Here is a 13,853-nt window from a genome sequence, read left to right as displayed (position 1 = left end):
ATCGTTTTACCTGTATCCATTTCTCTGCAAACCAAGGCCATCAGGAGTTAATTTAGTGTCCCCGTGACTGCAAAATATCCCCCAAGTTCCGGGAAGTCGAACGGAACTTGGTCAAAATCACGATACGCGCAAGGCGGTCTCAGCTACTCTTTCAGTCTTAAAGTGAAGTGGGCTTATATTTCAGCCCAGAAGCTCGAAAGTGATCGTTCAAAAAGGTTCGCTGTGTCATATTTCTCTGCAAACCAAGGCCATCAGGAGTTAGTTTAGAGTTCCCGGGACTGGAAAATATACCCCAAGTTCGGGGAAATTGGACTGAAGATGGTCAAAATCACGATGCGCGTAAGGCCGTCTCGGCTACTCTTTCAGTTTTAAAGTGAAGTGGGGCTATATCTTGGCCCAGAAGCTTGAAAGTGAGCGTTCAAAAAGTTTTGCTGTGTTCATTTCACTGCAAACCAAGGCCATCAGGAGTTAGTTTGGAGTCCCCGGGACTGGAAAATATACCCCAAGTTCCGGGAAATCGAGCTGAAGTTGGTCAAAATCACGATGCGCGTAAGGTCGTCTCGGCTACTCTTTCAGTTTTAAAGTGAAGTGGGGCTATATCTTGGCCTAGAAGCTGGGTGTTTAAAAGTGGGTGTTTAAAAAGTTTTGCTCTTTCCATTTCACTGCAAACCAAGGCCATTAGGAGTTAGTTTAGTGTCTCCGGGACTGGATAATATCTCCCAAGTTCCGGGATAACAAGGCGAATTGGGTCAAAATCACGATGCGGGTTAGGCGGTCTGGGCTACTCTATCAGTCTTAAACTGAGGTGGGGCTTTATTTCGGCCGAAAAGCTCTAAAGTGAGCGTTTAAAAAGTTTTGCTGTGTCCATTTCACTGCAAACCAAGATAATCAGGAGTTAGTTGAAATTCCCCGGGACTGGAAAATATCCCCCAAGTTCCGGGAATCGAGCCGAAGTTGGTCAAAATCACGATCCTCGAAAGGCGGTCTCGGCTACTCTCTCAGTCTTTAAGTGAAGTGGGGGTACATTTCGGCCCAGAGGCTTGAAAGTAAGCGTTCAAAACGTTGTGCTGTGTCCATTTCACTGCAAACCAAGGCAATCAGGAGTTAGTTTAGAGTCCCCGGAACTAGAAAATATCCCCCAAGTTCCCGGAAATGAAGTCGAAGTTGGTCAAAATCGCGATGCACGTAAGGCGGTCTCGGCTACTCTATCAGTCTTAAAGTGAGGTGGGGCTCTATTTCGGCTTAAAAGCTCTAAAGTGAGGGTTTAAAAAGTTTTGCTGTGTCAATTTCACTGCAAACCAAGGTAATCAGGAGTTAGTTGAAATTCCCCGGGACTGGAAAATTTCCCCCAAGTTCCGGGAAATCGAGCCGAAGTTGATCAAAATCAAAATTACCATACCATTGGGAAGGGGACATTACAACTGAGATCACTCATAAAGCAAAACGACTCGTGAGGCAAATGAAATTTCCAGGCTCCATGAGATGCATGTGCTCTTTTTGACATCGCCTGATCAAAATTTAATTGCCCTCAGAGAAAAGGGGATACATCAGATATCACTTTCAAAGTACTCCCCGAGTTCCCACAAGTTCATTTTTTGGGCTAATCATGGAGGGTTTAACTTGTTAAAATTAGAAGATTAAGGATCCAAATCACTCTGGATATAATTTTGCGTCTACTTAAGGAATTGCCCGTTCATAATTCGTTTTTAATGAAGCGCGAGATACACGCGTGCTTATCTCTCGTTCCGCGCACTCACGCGCTCTCCGCGAGACTACCTCATTGCGCGTCTCGATGGAATTGTGGGAGATACATCCAAGATGGCGGACGAAACAGCAGAAAAGGTTTATTTAATTTATTTGACGTGGCTTCTCTCAAATTGGTAAGTATGGAGATACACACAATGCAGTTTTAAAAAGATATTTAAAGTTTCAGTTGTAGCACAGTTGCTACACGTTTAAGATTTATTCCACAATCTTGACAACAAAGCTTTCTGGGATAAAATCTACAAATCTAAATTTTGCCGGGAATTATGCCGGCGATCAGTGTAATCGATGATCGCTAAAAATCGATAGAAATCTTTGGAATGAATAAATCTTTTAGTAACACCCGTTGGAAATCAACCATTCGTCCATAAGCTTACCTCACAAGAACGTTAGCTTATACTAGGGGTATGGGATAAATTTGGCCTTTGCTCGAATTGCTCGCAATAAAATAATTAGATGAGTGCTCGCTTGCTCGTGCTCGCAAAAGTTTTGCTAGTGCTTGCATGCTCGGATTCCCGTTAAGGTGACGCAAAACAATTTCCAGCACTTTCCAAGACTTAGTTTTTGATCGGTCATTATAAACACTCAGTATAAGTTGGTGCAATAATTATGGCATCAAAAAACTGCCCAATCATTGGTGCATGAATACGTTATCATTTTCGTGACAGGATAGGTTACCACATAGTAACAGTATGTCCTGCTAAAAACACACTTAATTACAGCTTTGAGGGCTTATAATTAAAAAAAGGCATGGTGAAATTACTTCGATAAACAGGGTAAGATGCAACTTTTGGTGCAGTTTAAAAAAAAAACTCTACATGGGGATTAGAGCCACCTTAAAGTTTTCAAAATTTAAGGTGGCTCTCAGATCCCTATGTACAGAATTCTTTGCAAAAGGTGCTCGCAAAGGTAGAACATAATATAGAGACATGAAGACATGATGAATATTACTATATTTATACTTTTTGACCTTCAGGGCTTGTCAGATCTGTATGATCCCAGAGGTCTCCAAATGAAGCTTTATTGCATTAAATCTTTTTCAGCCTGTATTTTCACGAAAGATGTTTACCTTGGTTTTGTTTTAATTTTACTGAAGTGAATTTTTCAATCGTGTAAACACTGAGTAGCAAACCTTGGCAAATGGTGGCAAAATCAAAAGTAAGCCAATCTTGGTTTGTCGACAGTTGAACACCTCATCAGGCATGGTTTAGCTCAGTAACCAACAGTAACAGAGGAAAAGCAGACGTTGTCGCGACATCTTGGCAGCTAGTGTTCACATGTTCAGTGCATAAAGAGGAGAAAAATAGACAAAGATTGCTTTTAATATAAGTAGGTTTCAAGTCAACTGGAAAAAAAAGCTAAATTAACCCAAATTTAGGCAAAGAAATCCCAGACTGCTGTTACCTGTTCATCGTCAAGAGCCATGAGTGTTTCCTTTCTGGTAGAAACTCAGTAACTTAGTAGCAGGGCACAGGCAGGGCACAACTAGAAGAAGACCTACCACAAAGGGAGAGAAGAAAAGCAAATGTTAGAATTTAAAGCGGCCCCGAATAACAAGAAGAACTGGTAAACGTCTACGTAGCCCGGGCGTCATTGCAGATGCCTTTTCGGTTTCTTTGTGGGAAGAGCCGGCTCTGAGCAAGATATCAAAATTTTCTTTGCACTATTCATCTGCAAAGCTTTACATTTATGGAGAATTTGGCTCAACTTCACTTCCTGAAAATTGACAATGACCTGTGTTTGGCATTGGAGTAAAGTCAGAAATTTTATAATTTTCCAGTTTATAAACTTTATTGGGCAAAGACTGTAAATATATATTCCAATTAAAGATAAGAATAATATTATTATAAATAATAGTTTCTGTGCAACATTGCAGCACTTGCTTTCCAAGAAAACCTAAAAACATCTGTTGTATGCAGCCTACTCTAGTTAATTAGTTCCATGTAAACGGTTTCTCTAATAACTGTGATTTAGTTACAAAACCTTGGTGAGCAGTAACCATAGTAAACCTCTCTCATGAAAACACGGCATCAGTCAATCAGAGGGAAATCAGGTTGGACAGTTTGCTGATCATCATTGAAGCTGAAAGGCGAAATGTCTGTCAGACTAAATGCCACATAGCGTACATTTCCTAAGAATTATATAACCAACAAAACCATCCATGTCATGACACTTTTAAGTCTGGTACCTTTTAGCTTCTTCTCATGGTGTGTTAATGTTCACAGCATCGGTTTAGAAAGCTTAAGATTTTCTTTGAGCATCTACCCACTGAAGCTCACTGACACTGACTTACGTGAAGCTAGGTGATGTAATGTTGCATCAAACAAGGTATAATTGCTGTTAGCTGCTGAGATTGGTTGAACCGTGATTGCGCCCATTGACCTGTTTTGGGGGTGTCAGCCAGATTACTTAGTGTAAAACAATGTTTCCCTTAATAAAAGAGAGAATTAATCCAGCTAGTGGGAAATTTGCAAACTTCAAGTTTTTTTTTTCTTTTTTTTGCAAAGTGCTCACTGCTTACCATCTGTATTTTCTTAAGTGCTCACTGCTTGCAAGACAAATTTGATCACTGCTAGTGTGCTTGCAAAAATAAACCCACTGCTTGCATGCTTACAAAGACCATTTGATACCCCTGATACTTGTTCAGATTTCTTATATCAGCTTAAGCTTGAGCTGAATACAGCAGTTTTCTTACATTGGGCCATTCCATTTTTTATCTGCACCCTGTACCCCCCACCCCCCATTGAGGTACCAGGAAATCTGGGGGGAATGGGGGGCGGGGGTGGTCTTTAAAGGCCATTTCTGAGGAGGAAATTGTGTTGATTCCTGTGATTTTTTATAAACTCTGAAAGGGGAAGTGTGCCAGCACTTTGATCTTTCTTTCTCTTTCTCTGTGGATTGAAAAGTTTACTTATCTGAGGGGGTAAAAGTCAAGGTACTTCAATAGATGGGTAGGGGAGGGGATATTTAATGGAATGGCCCATGCTGAATTTAGAAGCTGATTGATTACATCTTAAAAACAAGGGCTCATTCTCCTTTGTGTCCAAGGCCAGGAGAGATCTGGTTATCAGTAAGGGTTTAGATTTTGCAATTGAAATCTGTGACATCAGTGTTGCCAGTTGGTGATCAGTGGTTTAATGAGCTGTGTTATACAGTAATCAAGAAATTATAGGACAAACCTAAAAATTTGCTTAAATATGAGTAATTTTGTGGCATTGTTTGTATCAGTTGTTTTGTAGGGCCTCAAGAATTTCCACTTCCTGATACATTCATAAATCCTTCATTTCAAGTTGCACATTATTTATGGTGAGTCAGATCTCATCATTGACTTCTGTTGTTAGTTAAACTTCATTTACTTAGCAACTTTGATTTGAGCAGTTAATGTTATTGTTGTAGTAACTTGAAGAAATAATCACTTAAGTAGCTAGCTCCCTTAATATACTTGTAGTCATATCCTCAAGGAAAATATGTTAGTCACCTGGCCATCAATTTTTTTTTGTATTTTATCAAGTGCAATCGATTTACTCATGATGTATGTATTTTCAGGGAAGGGAAAACAGCTCAAATAATTGAAGAACTCGATAAGGTGCACAAACCCTCATACATTTTGGCAACTCCAGATCATACATTATATATATCAAGGTAAGGTTACACTGGCATGGTGTGGCAGAAAAGTTAACAAGACTTAATCTTTGAAAACATGATAACTGTGGTAATACAGTCCTCAAACTTGTTCCCTGCTGTTCCCTAAAAATTAGAACCGTTTCAGTACTTGACTAACATCTTTGAATTTCATTTCTTTCTTATAATTGGGATTCAATGACAGCTTTTTACTTGATCAGGTAAGAAAATTTTCCTATCACTAATAATTTCATTTTCCTGAGACTAGCGACCACTCAGTGCTCTCTATTCAGTTGAAAATAATTTGTCATAGGCCAGCATCATATCCAGTGTGCTGTGTCACTGAAGCTGTTTGGGTGCATTGCAGGCCTATGCTAACTTCTTAACAGTATATATTAAACAGTAGCAAGTCCATTGGGCATAGAAGTATGTTCTGGTGTTTGTCTGTGGACATTATCTGTTTTGAGAAGTGAACTCAACAGTTTTCTGATCATGAAAGCATAGCTTGAGGAAAACTGTGAGCTTTGAGGAACAGATTATCTCCAAGGACAAATTTTGGAGCTTATTTTTGCACCAAAATGGAGGCAGTTGTGTTTATTATCCTTCAAATATTTTTTGCAGCAGGTGCAGTTGTGAAAATTGGGGAATATCACTTGGATATTCCCTATTTTTAGCTGCCCAGGGCATATTCAGTTACACGAGTTAATTAGACCAGTCATGCACAAGTGAAAATGTTTGATGGATTATGATAAGACTATCGCCATCACATGAAACAGTTACTGTTGATTATGATGAAAATAAAATCAACTTCTGAGACTGACAGTGTACATCAAATATTTGCCAGGTCTTGTATGTGACAGATACCAGAGTAAAAGGAAGCCCAGCTGTGACATTTACACAGGGTCATGGACTTGATGGGCCATGGGGAATGGTTGCTGGTAAGAAACAATGTGTACGTAACTCATTGGATGTGATGATTACTGTGGCTTGTCTCCAGCCTGCTTTTCTATGCCAAGATGTAAAGGATCGATTGAAAAACAGTTTTCCCATGTACAAGACTTACCCAAATTGTTAGTTAAAAAATTATCAGTTGTGACATATTTAATATTTAAGATAAATTGAAGTGGTTCAATATATTTTTTAGACGTCAAATACCTGTATGTGGCAAGTTTTACTACAGATCAGATCCACAAGTATGACTTAGAAACAAAAAGGTAAAATATGGAATTTATGACTGAAGTCTCAATTGAGTTGCAATTCTATTTAGCAATTGAAATGACAAAATCCTATTCTCTTCTATTCTATAATTTATAGAATAGAAGAGAGTAGGATTTTGCTCTTATTTGTAAAGACAAACAATAATAAGGGGCTATTACAGTACTGTAGGCAATGTTCCTTTAGCACAATTTTGTTTCTACACAAATTGTACTTAAGTCTAGCAAGACTGTGCAATGTCTCCACATGCAACTTGCATGTCTTGCAATGGCAAAACAAAGTTTACATCCAATTTTTATTAATTTTAAAGTAGTATGGTAATGATCAAAGTCTTTGTAATGCCAAATGTTTTGTAAATATAGTTATTAAATTGTATTATAAGATTGAACCTGTTCAAAGTCCCTTTCTTCGTGGTTACGAATTATTGAAAAGGAAGACTGCTCCTGATAGGCTTGCTGTTGGTTTCTATACTAACCTTTTGATATCATATTACAGCTGAACCTCCCGTAGGGAATCACCCAAAATGTCAAGCCACAAGAGCTTAAACCATATTGGATCAAAATTTTGCCTCATTGGCATGTGGTAATAAGACATTTAAGGTGGCTCAAAACAGTTTCCAGCACTTAGATTTTGAGAGGTTGCTGTAACCACTGTTTATCACTTGATGTTGCAATCATGGTATTAAAAAACTGCACAATTATTGGTGAACACATTTGTATTATTTTTGTGGCACAATAGATTACCATAGCAACAGTATGACCTGCTAAAAACACCCTTAATTACAGCTTTAGAAGCTTATAATTAAAAAATGGCAAGGTGAAATATTTTTGTATTATCAAATTTTAACAACCACGATAAGACGTAACTTTTGGGAAAGTCTTAAAATACATAACATAAATAAACTAGTAGTAATCAGAGATTATGAGAGTGCGTTTGATGCTCTCACTTAAATATATATATATATATATATAAAGTTAAGATGCTTCGAGCCAACAGGGATGCCACGCGCCAGAAGGATCCAAAAGGATTCGTAGTCCAAACCTCGAGTAATGAAATTTGTAGGCAATTGTGGAAAACGAGGACGGACAACTTCGAGCGAAAAAAAAAAATATATATACAGTAAAAAATCTAAGAAATCTAAAAAAAAAGTTTAAAAATTTAATAAAAATAAACGTTTCGGTCAAAGACCTTCATCAGTTGCAGTGCACTGCAACTGATGAAGGTCTTTGACCGAAACGTTTATTTTTATTAAATTTTTAAACTTTTTTTTTAGATTTCTTAGATTTTTTACTGTATATATATTTTTTTTTCGCTCGAAGTTGTCCGTCCTCGTTTTCCACAATTGCCTATATATATATATACCGTAAATATGAGTAATAACGAAGAGGCAAGATTTGCTGTTACTCCGAGTTTCGTGCTTACGCACTCATCAGACAGTATTTATTAAATACTGTCTGATGAGTGCGTAAGCACGAAACTCGGAGTAACAGCAAATCTTGCCTCTTCGTTATTACTCATATACTCAGCTCTACACTATATGTGTATTGAGCACTATTTTAATGGGATCTGCTACTTCCTCATATGGTTATATACCGTAAATAAATGATTTCACTAGCTGACTTTCAACCTTTGTCTATTGCTAAAATCAACATTTTTCAGAAGCAACCGAGGTTTTACAGACAGATATGCATAGTGTCAAAGTCCATGCTAGTGAAGAGGTCACGATTTGTTGATACGTTGCGTGACGCCGCCAGTTTCTGTAGACTCGCAAGTTTCATAGAATATTTAAATTACCTACATTATTCTACGCTAGCATTCACAATCGCGTGCTTGTTTCGCGTGTTCGTTTATCGTAAACAAACTCCGTGCGACTAATTCGAGTATTTCCCCAGATGAATAAAGTAGTCTTATGGATCTTGCCTTCAGAGTACTTTTCCACCGATTCCAAACAATAAAATTTCGACCTGATAAAGACTGTGCTATCCGTCGCGACTGGAACTAATCAACAAATGCAATCAAAATGTAGCTGTTCCCACGGTTATCATCCCAAAGCCAAGTCGTGTTAATAAACAAGGACAATTCCCTCAGATTTCTATAAATGCTACCGTCAAAGCGTTTAAATTCGCCAAAATCTAACACTGAAAGCACATAATAGCGAAGCGTACGGCGACTGAATGGAAAGAAGTCAAAGAAAGATCCATCGGAAAGACGAGCTCACGTGGCCTGCTCACATACTCACATGTTCGCCACATGTCTTATCACATGTCTTAGCATTAAACGGTACCAGTTTACTGGCCGTGACATGCCCCTGCAAAAATCAAGCGGGGTGGCCATTTTGGTGTCCTTACAGGAATGTGGTTTTTTTCGGCCCATAACCGTGCGCAGGGCAACCAACTCTGGAAAGCCACAGGTCAAAGTTAGGTTGCGTTCCACTTCGTCGAACGCAATAAATAAATTAACTTTGTTTAACGAGGCTAACACACAACAGTCTTATGACTGACAAACCCGTGGCCCTCGAATTCCCGATCGAATTGGAATTTAGAAATGTTGATTTTTTTTTTTAATTCTTTACATAGAGTTCAGAGCCACCTTAAATTTTCAAAACTTTAAGATGGCTCTGAATCTTGTATACAGATTTTTTTAAAAGTTTGCCAAAAGTTGCGTCTTATCATGCTTATTTCATGTAAAAGTTGATAACAAAAAAATTTCACCGTGCTGTTTTTGAATTTTAAGCCCCTAAAGCTGTAATTAAGGGTGTATTTAGTGGGTCATACTGTTGCTATGGGAACTTATTGTGTCACGAAAATGACAACAACGTGTTCACCAATGATTGGGCAGTTTTTTGATACCATGGTTGTAGCATCAAGTGATAAAGAGTGGTCAAAATGATCCATCAAAATCTACATTATACAATTTTCTCTCAATTATCTGTCAAGTGGTCGCTTTTGGGAGGACGAAAACAAAAGAAAATTTCAAACTTTTGGCTCTAAAAATGGTCGCGGTCGCTTATAAGAGCTGGTCGCTTACAAGAGGTTCCAAATGTAGTGATTTGACTTGGAGACTTTCGGGATTTTGGAAAACTGGTCGCTAAGGAGAGGTGGTCGCTTACGAGAGGTGGTCGCAATCTATTGCCTTTAGATGGTGGCATTCTGGATTATGGAAATCTTGCTCTTTTTATACTGAGTTTAACAGTACACAAGAAAGCTAGCACTAGGTTTTAAGGAATGTTTTGTGTCATGTGTTTGCAGGTTTGTAGGTGCCTTTGGTAATGAGAGTAATCTTGATTGTCCTGAGGGTATGGCTATTGGACCTAACGACACACTTTATGTGGCAAGCTTCCTGAATGATAAAGTTGTAAAATTCTCGATCCCCGAAGGAGAGTTTCTTGGAGTGGTGAGTATTGACTGCAAAAAACAAGTCACGGTGGCATTTGAAATTAAACAGAATGTAATATATAGACTTAGCCAAGCCTGATTGCAATAATCAACCATAAAGGAAAAACAGGATTTGTTTTTCTAGGATCAGAACGAAACGTAACGCAATGCAACGCAGCGCAGCGCAACGCGATGCAACGCAATGAGCGCAGCAAAAGACAACTCACGGTGGCATTTGAAATGAATATATAGATTAAGCAGCGCAACGCAACGTAACGCAGCCGAACGGCCGCAGACAAGGAAGCTTCGTACATACTGAGCTGAGCTGTAATATTGTTTTTTATTGCTGTTCAAAATGCATTGTATGAGAATCAAAAATTATGTAATTTCGAGTTTATCACGTTGTACGAACACCCAGCCTGTGGCTCAATTCGAACTTTTTATCAGTGTTATTTTGTTTTGTGGTTGGAATTACAGGCAGCCCTAAAAGCCGCTGAGAGGCAAATATAAGTTCTGGGAGATGCAAGACGGATACAGGAGGAAGAAATCCTCATCTTTAATTAAGCCTATGTCGTATGAAAGTAGAATAAAGTCCCTTGTTCCCTTCAACGAAGCCATTGTTCCAAACACACATAGAGGCTACACACGCGAAATCTTAATCCGTTTAGTTTTGCGGAGAAAACGGCGTTGTCAGCCTAGTCCCTCACGGCCAAAGTAGCCGCAGTAGAGGCTCACCGTAGCGTATCTTGAAGTCCTTGTTCTAAACTGTTAGCGTGAGAGCCATCACAACGTTCTCTAACGTTTGAACTCTGCCCATGTGTAAAGTTGCCTAGATTTGAACATTTCCTGGGGAATTCCTGTGTTTCGCGTCCAAAATTCTTGGTATGGTTTGATAGCCAGCTCTTACAGTTTAACTGAACGCGTTACATCACTTACATGTAGACGCGAGACACTTCTAAAGGTATACGGTAAACTTAAATAGAGATGACAGCATGTTGGGGGACAATGCTTCTGTCTACGTTTTGCTTCTAGCGGTCTACAGTGCGCTCATGGTGGTAGTAAAATCATCCTGTCTTGACTGGAATTAAATATATTTTACAACCATATTCTGGACATTTTGCAGGTTGCTGATAAAACCCATGGCCTAAAGGGGTATGGAAACGTTTCTATGATAATTATATGTATGTCAATCAAACGCAGGAGACATGATGTTTAATCACATAACTGAAATAAATTATACGAAGAGTCTCGATCAAAATTACAACTAGAGAGAATAGAGGCAAGAGTGAGTTGTACAAGCACAAAACCCTCTCTGGCCATAAAAGACATAAAGACACACCTCAGGGGGAGGTTTCCTTGGGACGTTTCCTCTTTATGGGAGGTCCCCCTTAGGCTAGGTTTCGATTGTAGTGTGTGTGCGCGACTATAAGGTAATAATTTGTGATTTTCAGGCCCGAGGATGTCGCATTCCTTAAAGATGGCACCCTCCTTATCTGCAGCCATTACACAGATGTTGTGCTGAAATTCAACTCTTCTTCCGGTCAGTGAACTGAGTACATCTGCAGTAATGTGGTGTACATATAATTTTTTGTGGGCTTATTCATTATAAATGCGTAAGGCCCGCTAAGTCTGGGCAAATCTTGTGTACATGTATACGGGATGACACGTAACGGACCTCCCGAAGCATATTTTGTCCTATAGTTAGATTGGGTACCAGTAATTTCGAGTGATCCTTCGCCGGGTCCTTCGATGGCGGCCATTGCCAGCCTTCTGCAGGCTTTGTTGGGCGCTTTATTTCCTATCGTATTGTCTGCGCCCTTATTTTGTTTTAAGTAATTCTTGTACAACTTACAGTTGCGAGTTTAGTTGCAGTTTTCAAGGTAAGTTATTTCCGATTTCTCAATCGTTCAGTGCCACACTGACAACTACTTTTGGCATGGAGAAAATATTGATTATATCGGGTTGTAAGGAAACGCTGGGTAGTTAAAACAGCAGGCTCAAGTACGTTCCTAGCGCGAACCGACAAGTCACGCGACAGTATTACCAAACTAATTTATTATTGTATTTAATTTAATAATTTATTATTGTATTGTATTTATCATTCTTGTAGTTGCTTACTCGAAGACTAGAATACGGCAACCCAATGGATCGCATGGAATAACACTAGCCATAAGCCCACAAGTACGCATTGCGGACCGTTTATTCTTCTTGGATGGCAAAATAGCATAGCTTAAATTTTCACTTTCATTAAAACTGAACAGGCTCTCGTGTTGCTAGGTATTGTGATGAAACCTGGGAGGGAACGATGATTAAAGGAAAAGGTCACTTCAAAAAACGTTTCATTTTTTGTCAACGCTAATAAAAACCTCGCACCAAGTTTAGCCACTCACCGAAGTTTCCGCCTCTAAAGTGCAGGTTTACCTTCTGAAATTCGTCTCCAAAGAGAGCGCAAGATTCGACATCGTTGCCGCCATTTTGAACAGTACTCAGCAGCCAGGCCGCATTTTCGTGATGTCATTCCGTCCAAGAGATTTTGTTCAAATAGCTTCCGGCAAGCCTTTTAATTATTTCTCTGAGTCATGGCTGCTGTTGAGCCGTATTATTTTGAGCCAAACTTGCTCCAAACTCCGAAAATGATAGCAGTGAGGATAGTGAAGTGGATAATTGCTTGGAGAAATACATTTTGCTGACCTTGTGAAGGATATAAAGTCAGTTGCAGGTTTTTCTCCTTGCGAGTCGAACGGAATGATGTTACATATACACGGCCTGGCTACCAAGTACAGTTCAAAATGGCGGGCTCCGAAGTCGCTTCTTTCAAAACGAATTTCCTCAGGATAGCAACCACTTCAGATGCTGAAAGTTCAATGAGTGGAGAAGCTGAATGTTTTGTTCTAGGCGAAGACAAAAAAAGTAAGCTTTTTGGGAGCAAAACTCGATTTCTTTTTTGTGCATTTCTAACGCCTTTTTTCTTCGTTTAGGCGAAAACCTTGGCGTATTTGCTAGAGTGGAAAAACCGGTCGGCTTGACTGTGGGTTCTGATGGGTGAGTGAATTTTCCCTCTACCTTCCCCTCTCCCCCCCCCCCCCTGCCCCTCCCTCACGTTTTGCCTTCTCTTTTATCTCCTCCCCCCGTTCAGGCTCTTCTTTACCCTTCTTCGCCCCCAACCTCGTTCCCAGGGCCTCATATCCTGCCCTTCCGGAGCGAGAACCTGGAGAACAAGGTTGATTTATCCTAAAGGTTCAAAGCGTTTTACATCGATCTTATGTGCAGCACCTGATTTTAAACACTTGGGTGATGTTTTGGGAGTGGTTAGTCTATTATTACTTAACGCACTTTCTGTTCTCAATTACAGAAACGTCTATGTTACAAGCTACGTTTCGAATAGCATTCTTCGATTTAATGGACGCACAGGTATTGAAATGTAAAAGTATAGGTGTAAACTCCTACAGAATTCTTGAATCTAATTTCAAAACCCCGCTGCTACAGTAGGAGGCGGCAATGGGTTCCGTTAACATTTCTAGGCAGTACCGTGGGCACAAAGTAACGGAACTTCGTGCCGTCTAGTACAGTCTTTAAGATTTTATTAGCGGCCATTGGAAAACAAACTGTACAGTTGCGCATGCGCGCCTTAAACGAGATCAACAACGCAGGGCTATGAACCCCTTGGAAAAATGTGAAATGAAAAAAGAGTTCTGATATTGACACGATTTACTTGAGACCCAAGCTGATATACTCGAAGCAGCTCTAAAGCGGTCACGTGGATAAGGTCGCTGCTATTTGTCAGTCTTTTTGCTGATTCTTTTCACGGCTAAATCCTCTAACAATGAAACTACTTGAACTCGGCCACGTAGAAGAAAACTAACCAATTAATCCGAACTT

General features: G+C 39.5%; 1 protein-coding gene across 1 annotated transcript in view; it reads left to right on the top strand.

Annotated features, from left to right (window-relative positions):
• Nucleotides 1-1,800: 1,800 nt before the first annotated feature.
• Nucleotides 1,801-13,853, top strand: part of LOC110068794 (uncharacterized) — a 14,713-nt gene continuing 2,660 nt past the window's right edge. The window contains exons 1-11 of the mRNA XM_020776206.2: nucleotides 1,801-1,880; nucleotides 4,993-5,070; nucleotides 5,311-5,406; nucleotides 5,591-5,606; nucleotides 6,230-6,323; nucleotides 6,530-6,599; nucleotides 9,849-9,993; nucleotides 11,098-11,126; nucleotides 11,426-11,514; nucleotides 12,953-13,016; nucleotides 13,327-13,385. Of these exons, the coding sequence (XP_020631865.1) occupies nucleotides 1,819-1,880; nucleotides 4,993-5,070; nucleotides 5,311-5,406; nucleotides 5,591-5,606; nucleotides 6,230-6,323; nucleotides 6,530-6,599; nucleotides 9,849-9,993; nucleotides 11,098-11,126; nucleotides 11,426-11,514; nucleotides 12,953-13,016; nucleotides 13,327-13,385 (802 nt within the window). The 5' untranslated portion in view covers nucleotides 1,801-1,818. The remainder of the gene's footprint in view (nucleotides 1,881-4,992; nucleotides 5,071-5,310; nucleotides 5,407-5,590; nucleotides 5,607-6,229; nucleotides 6,324-6,529; nucleotides 6,600-9,848; nucleotides 9,994-11,097; nucleotides 11,127-11,425; nucleotides 11,515-12,952; nucleotides 13,017-13,326; nucleotides 13,386-13,853) is intronic.

Source organism: Orbicella faveolata, unplaced genomic scaffold, assembly GCF_042242905.1.
Source record: "Orbicella faveolata isolate gen_17 unplaced genomic scaffold, um_ofav_v1 contig_47, whole genome shotgun sequence".
Lineage (NCBI taxonomy): Eukaryota > Metazoa > Cnidaria > Anthozoa > Scleractinia > Merulinidae > Orbicella > Orbicella faveolata.
The sequence above is the reverse complement of the archived record's forward strand: the minus strand, read 5'-3'. Positions and strand labels throughout refer to the sequence as shown.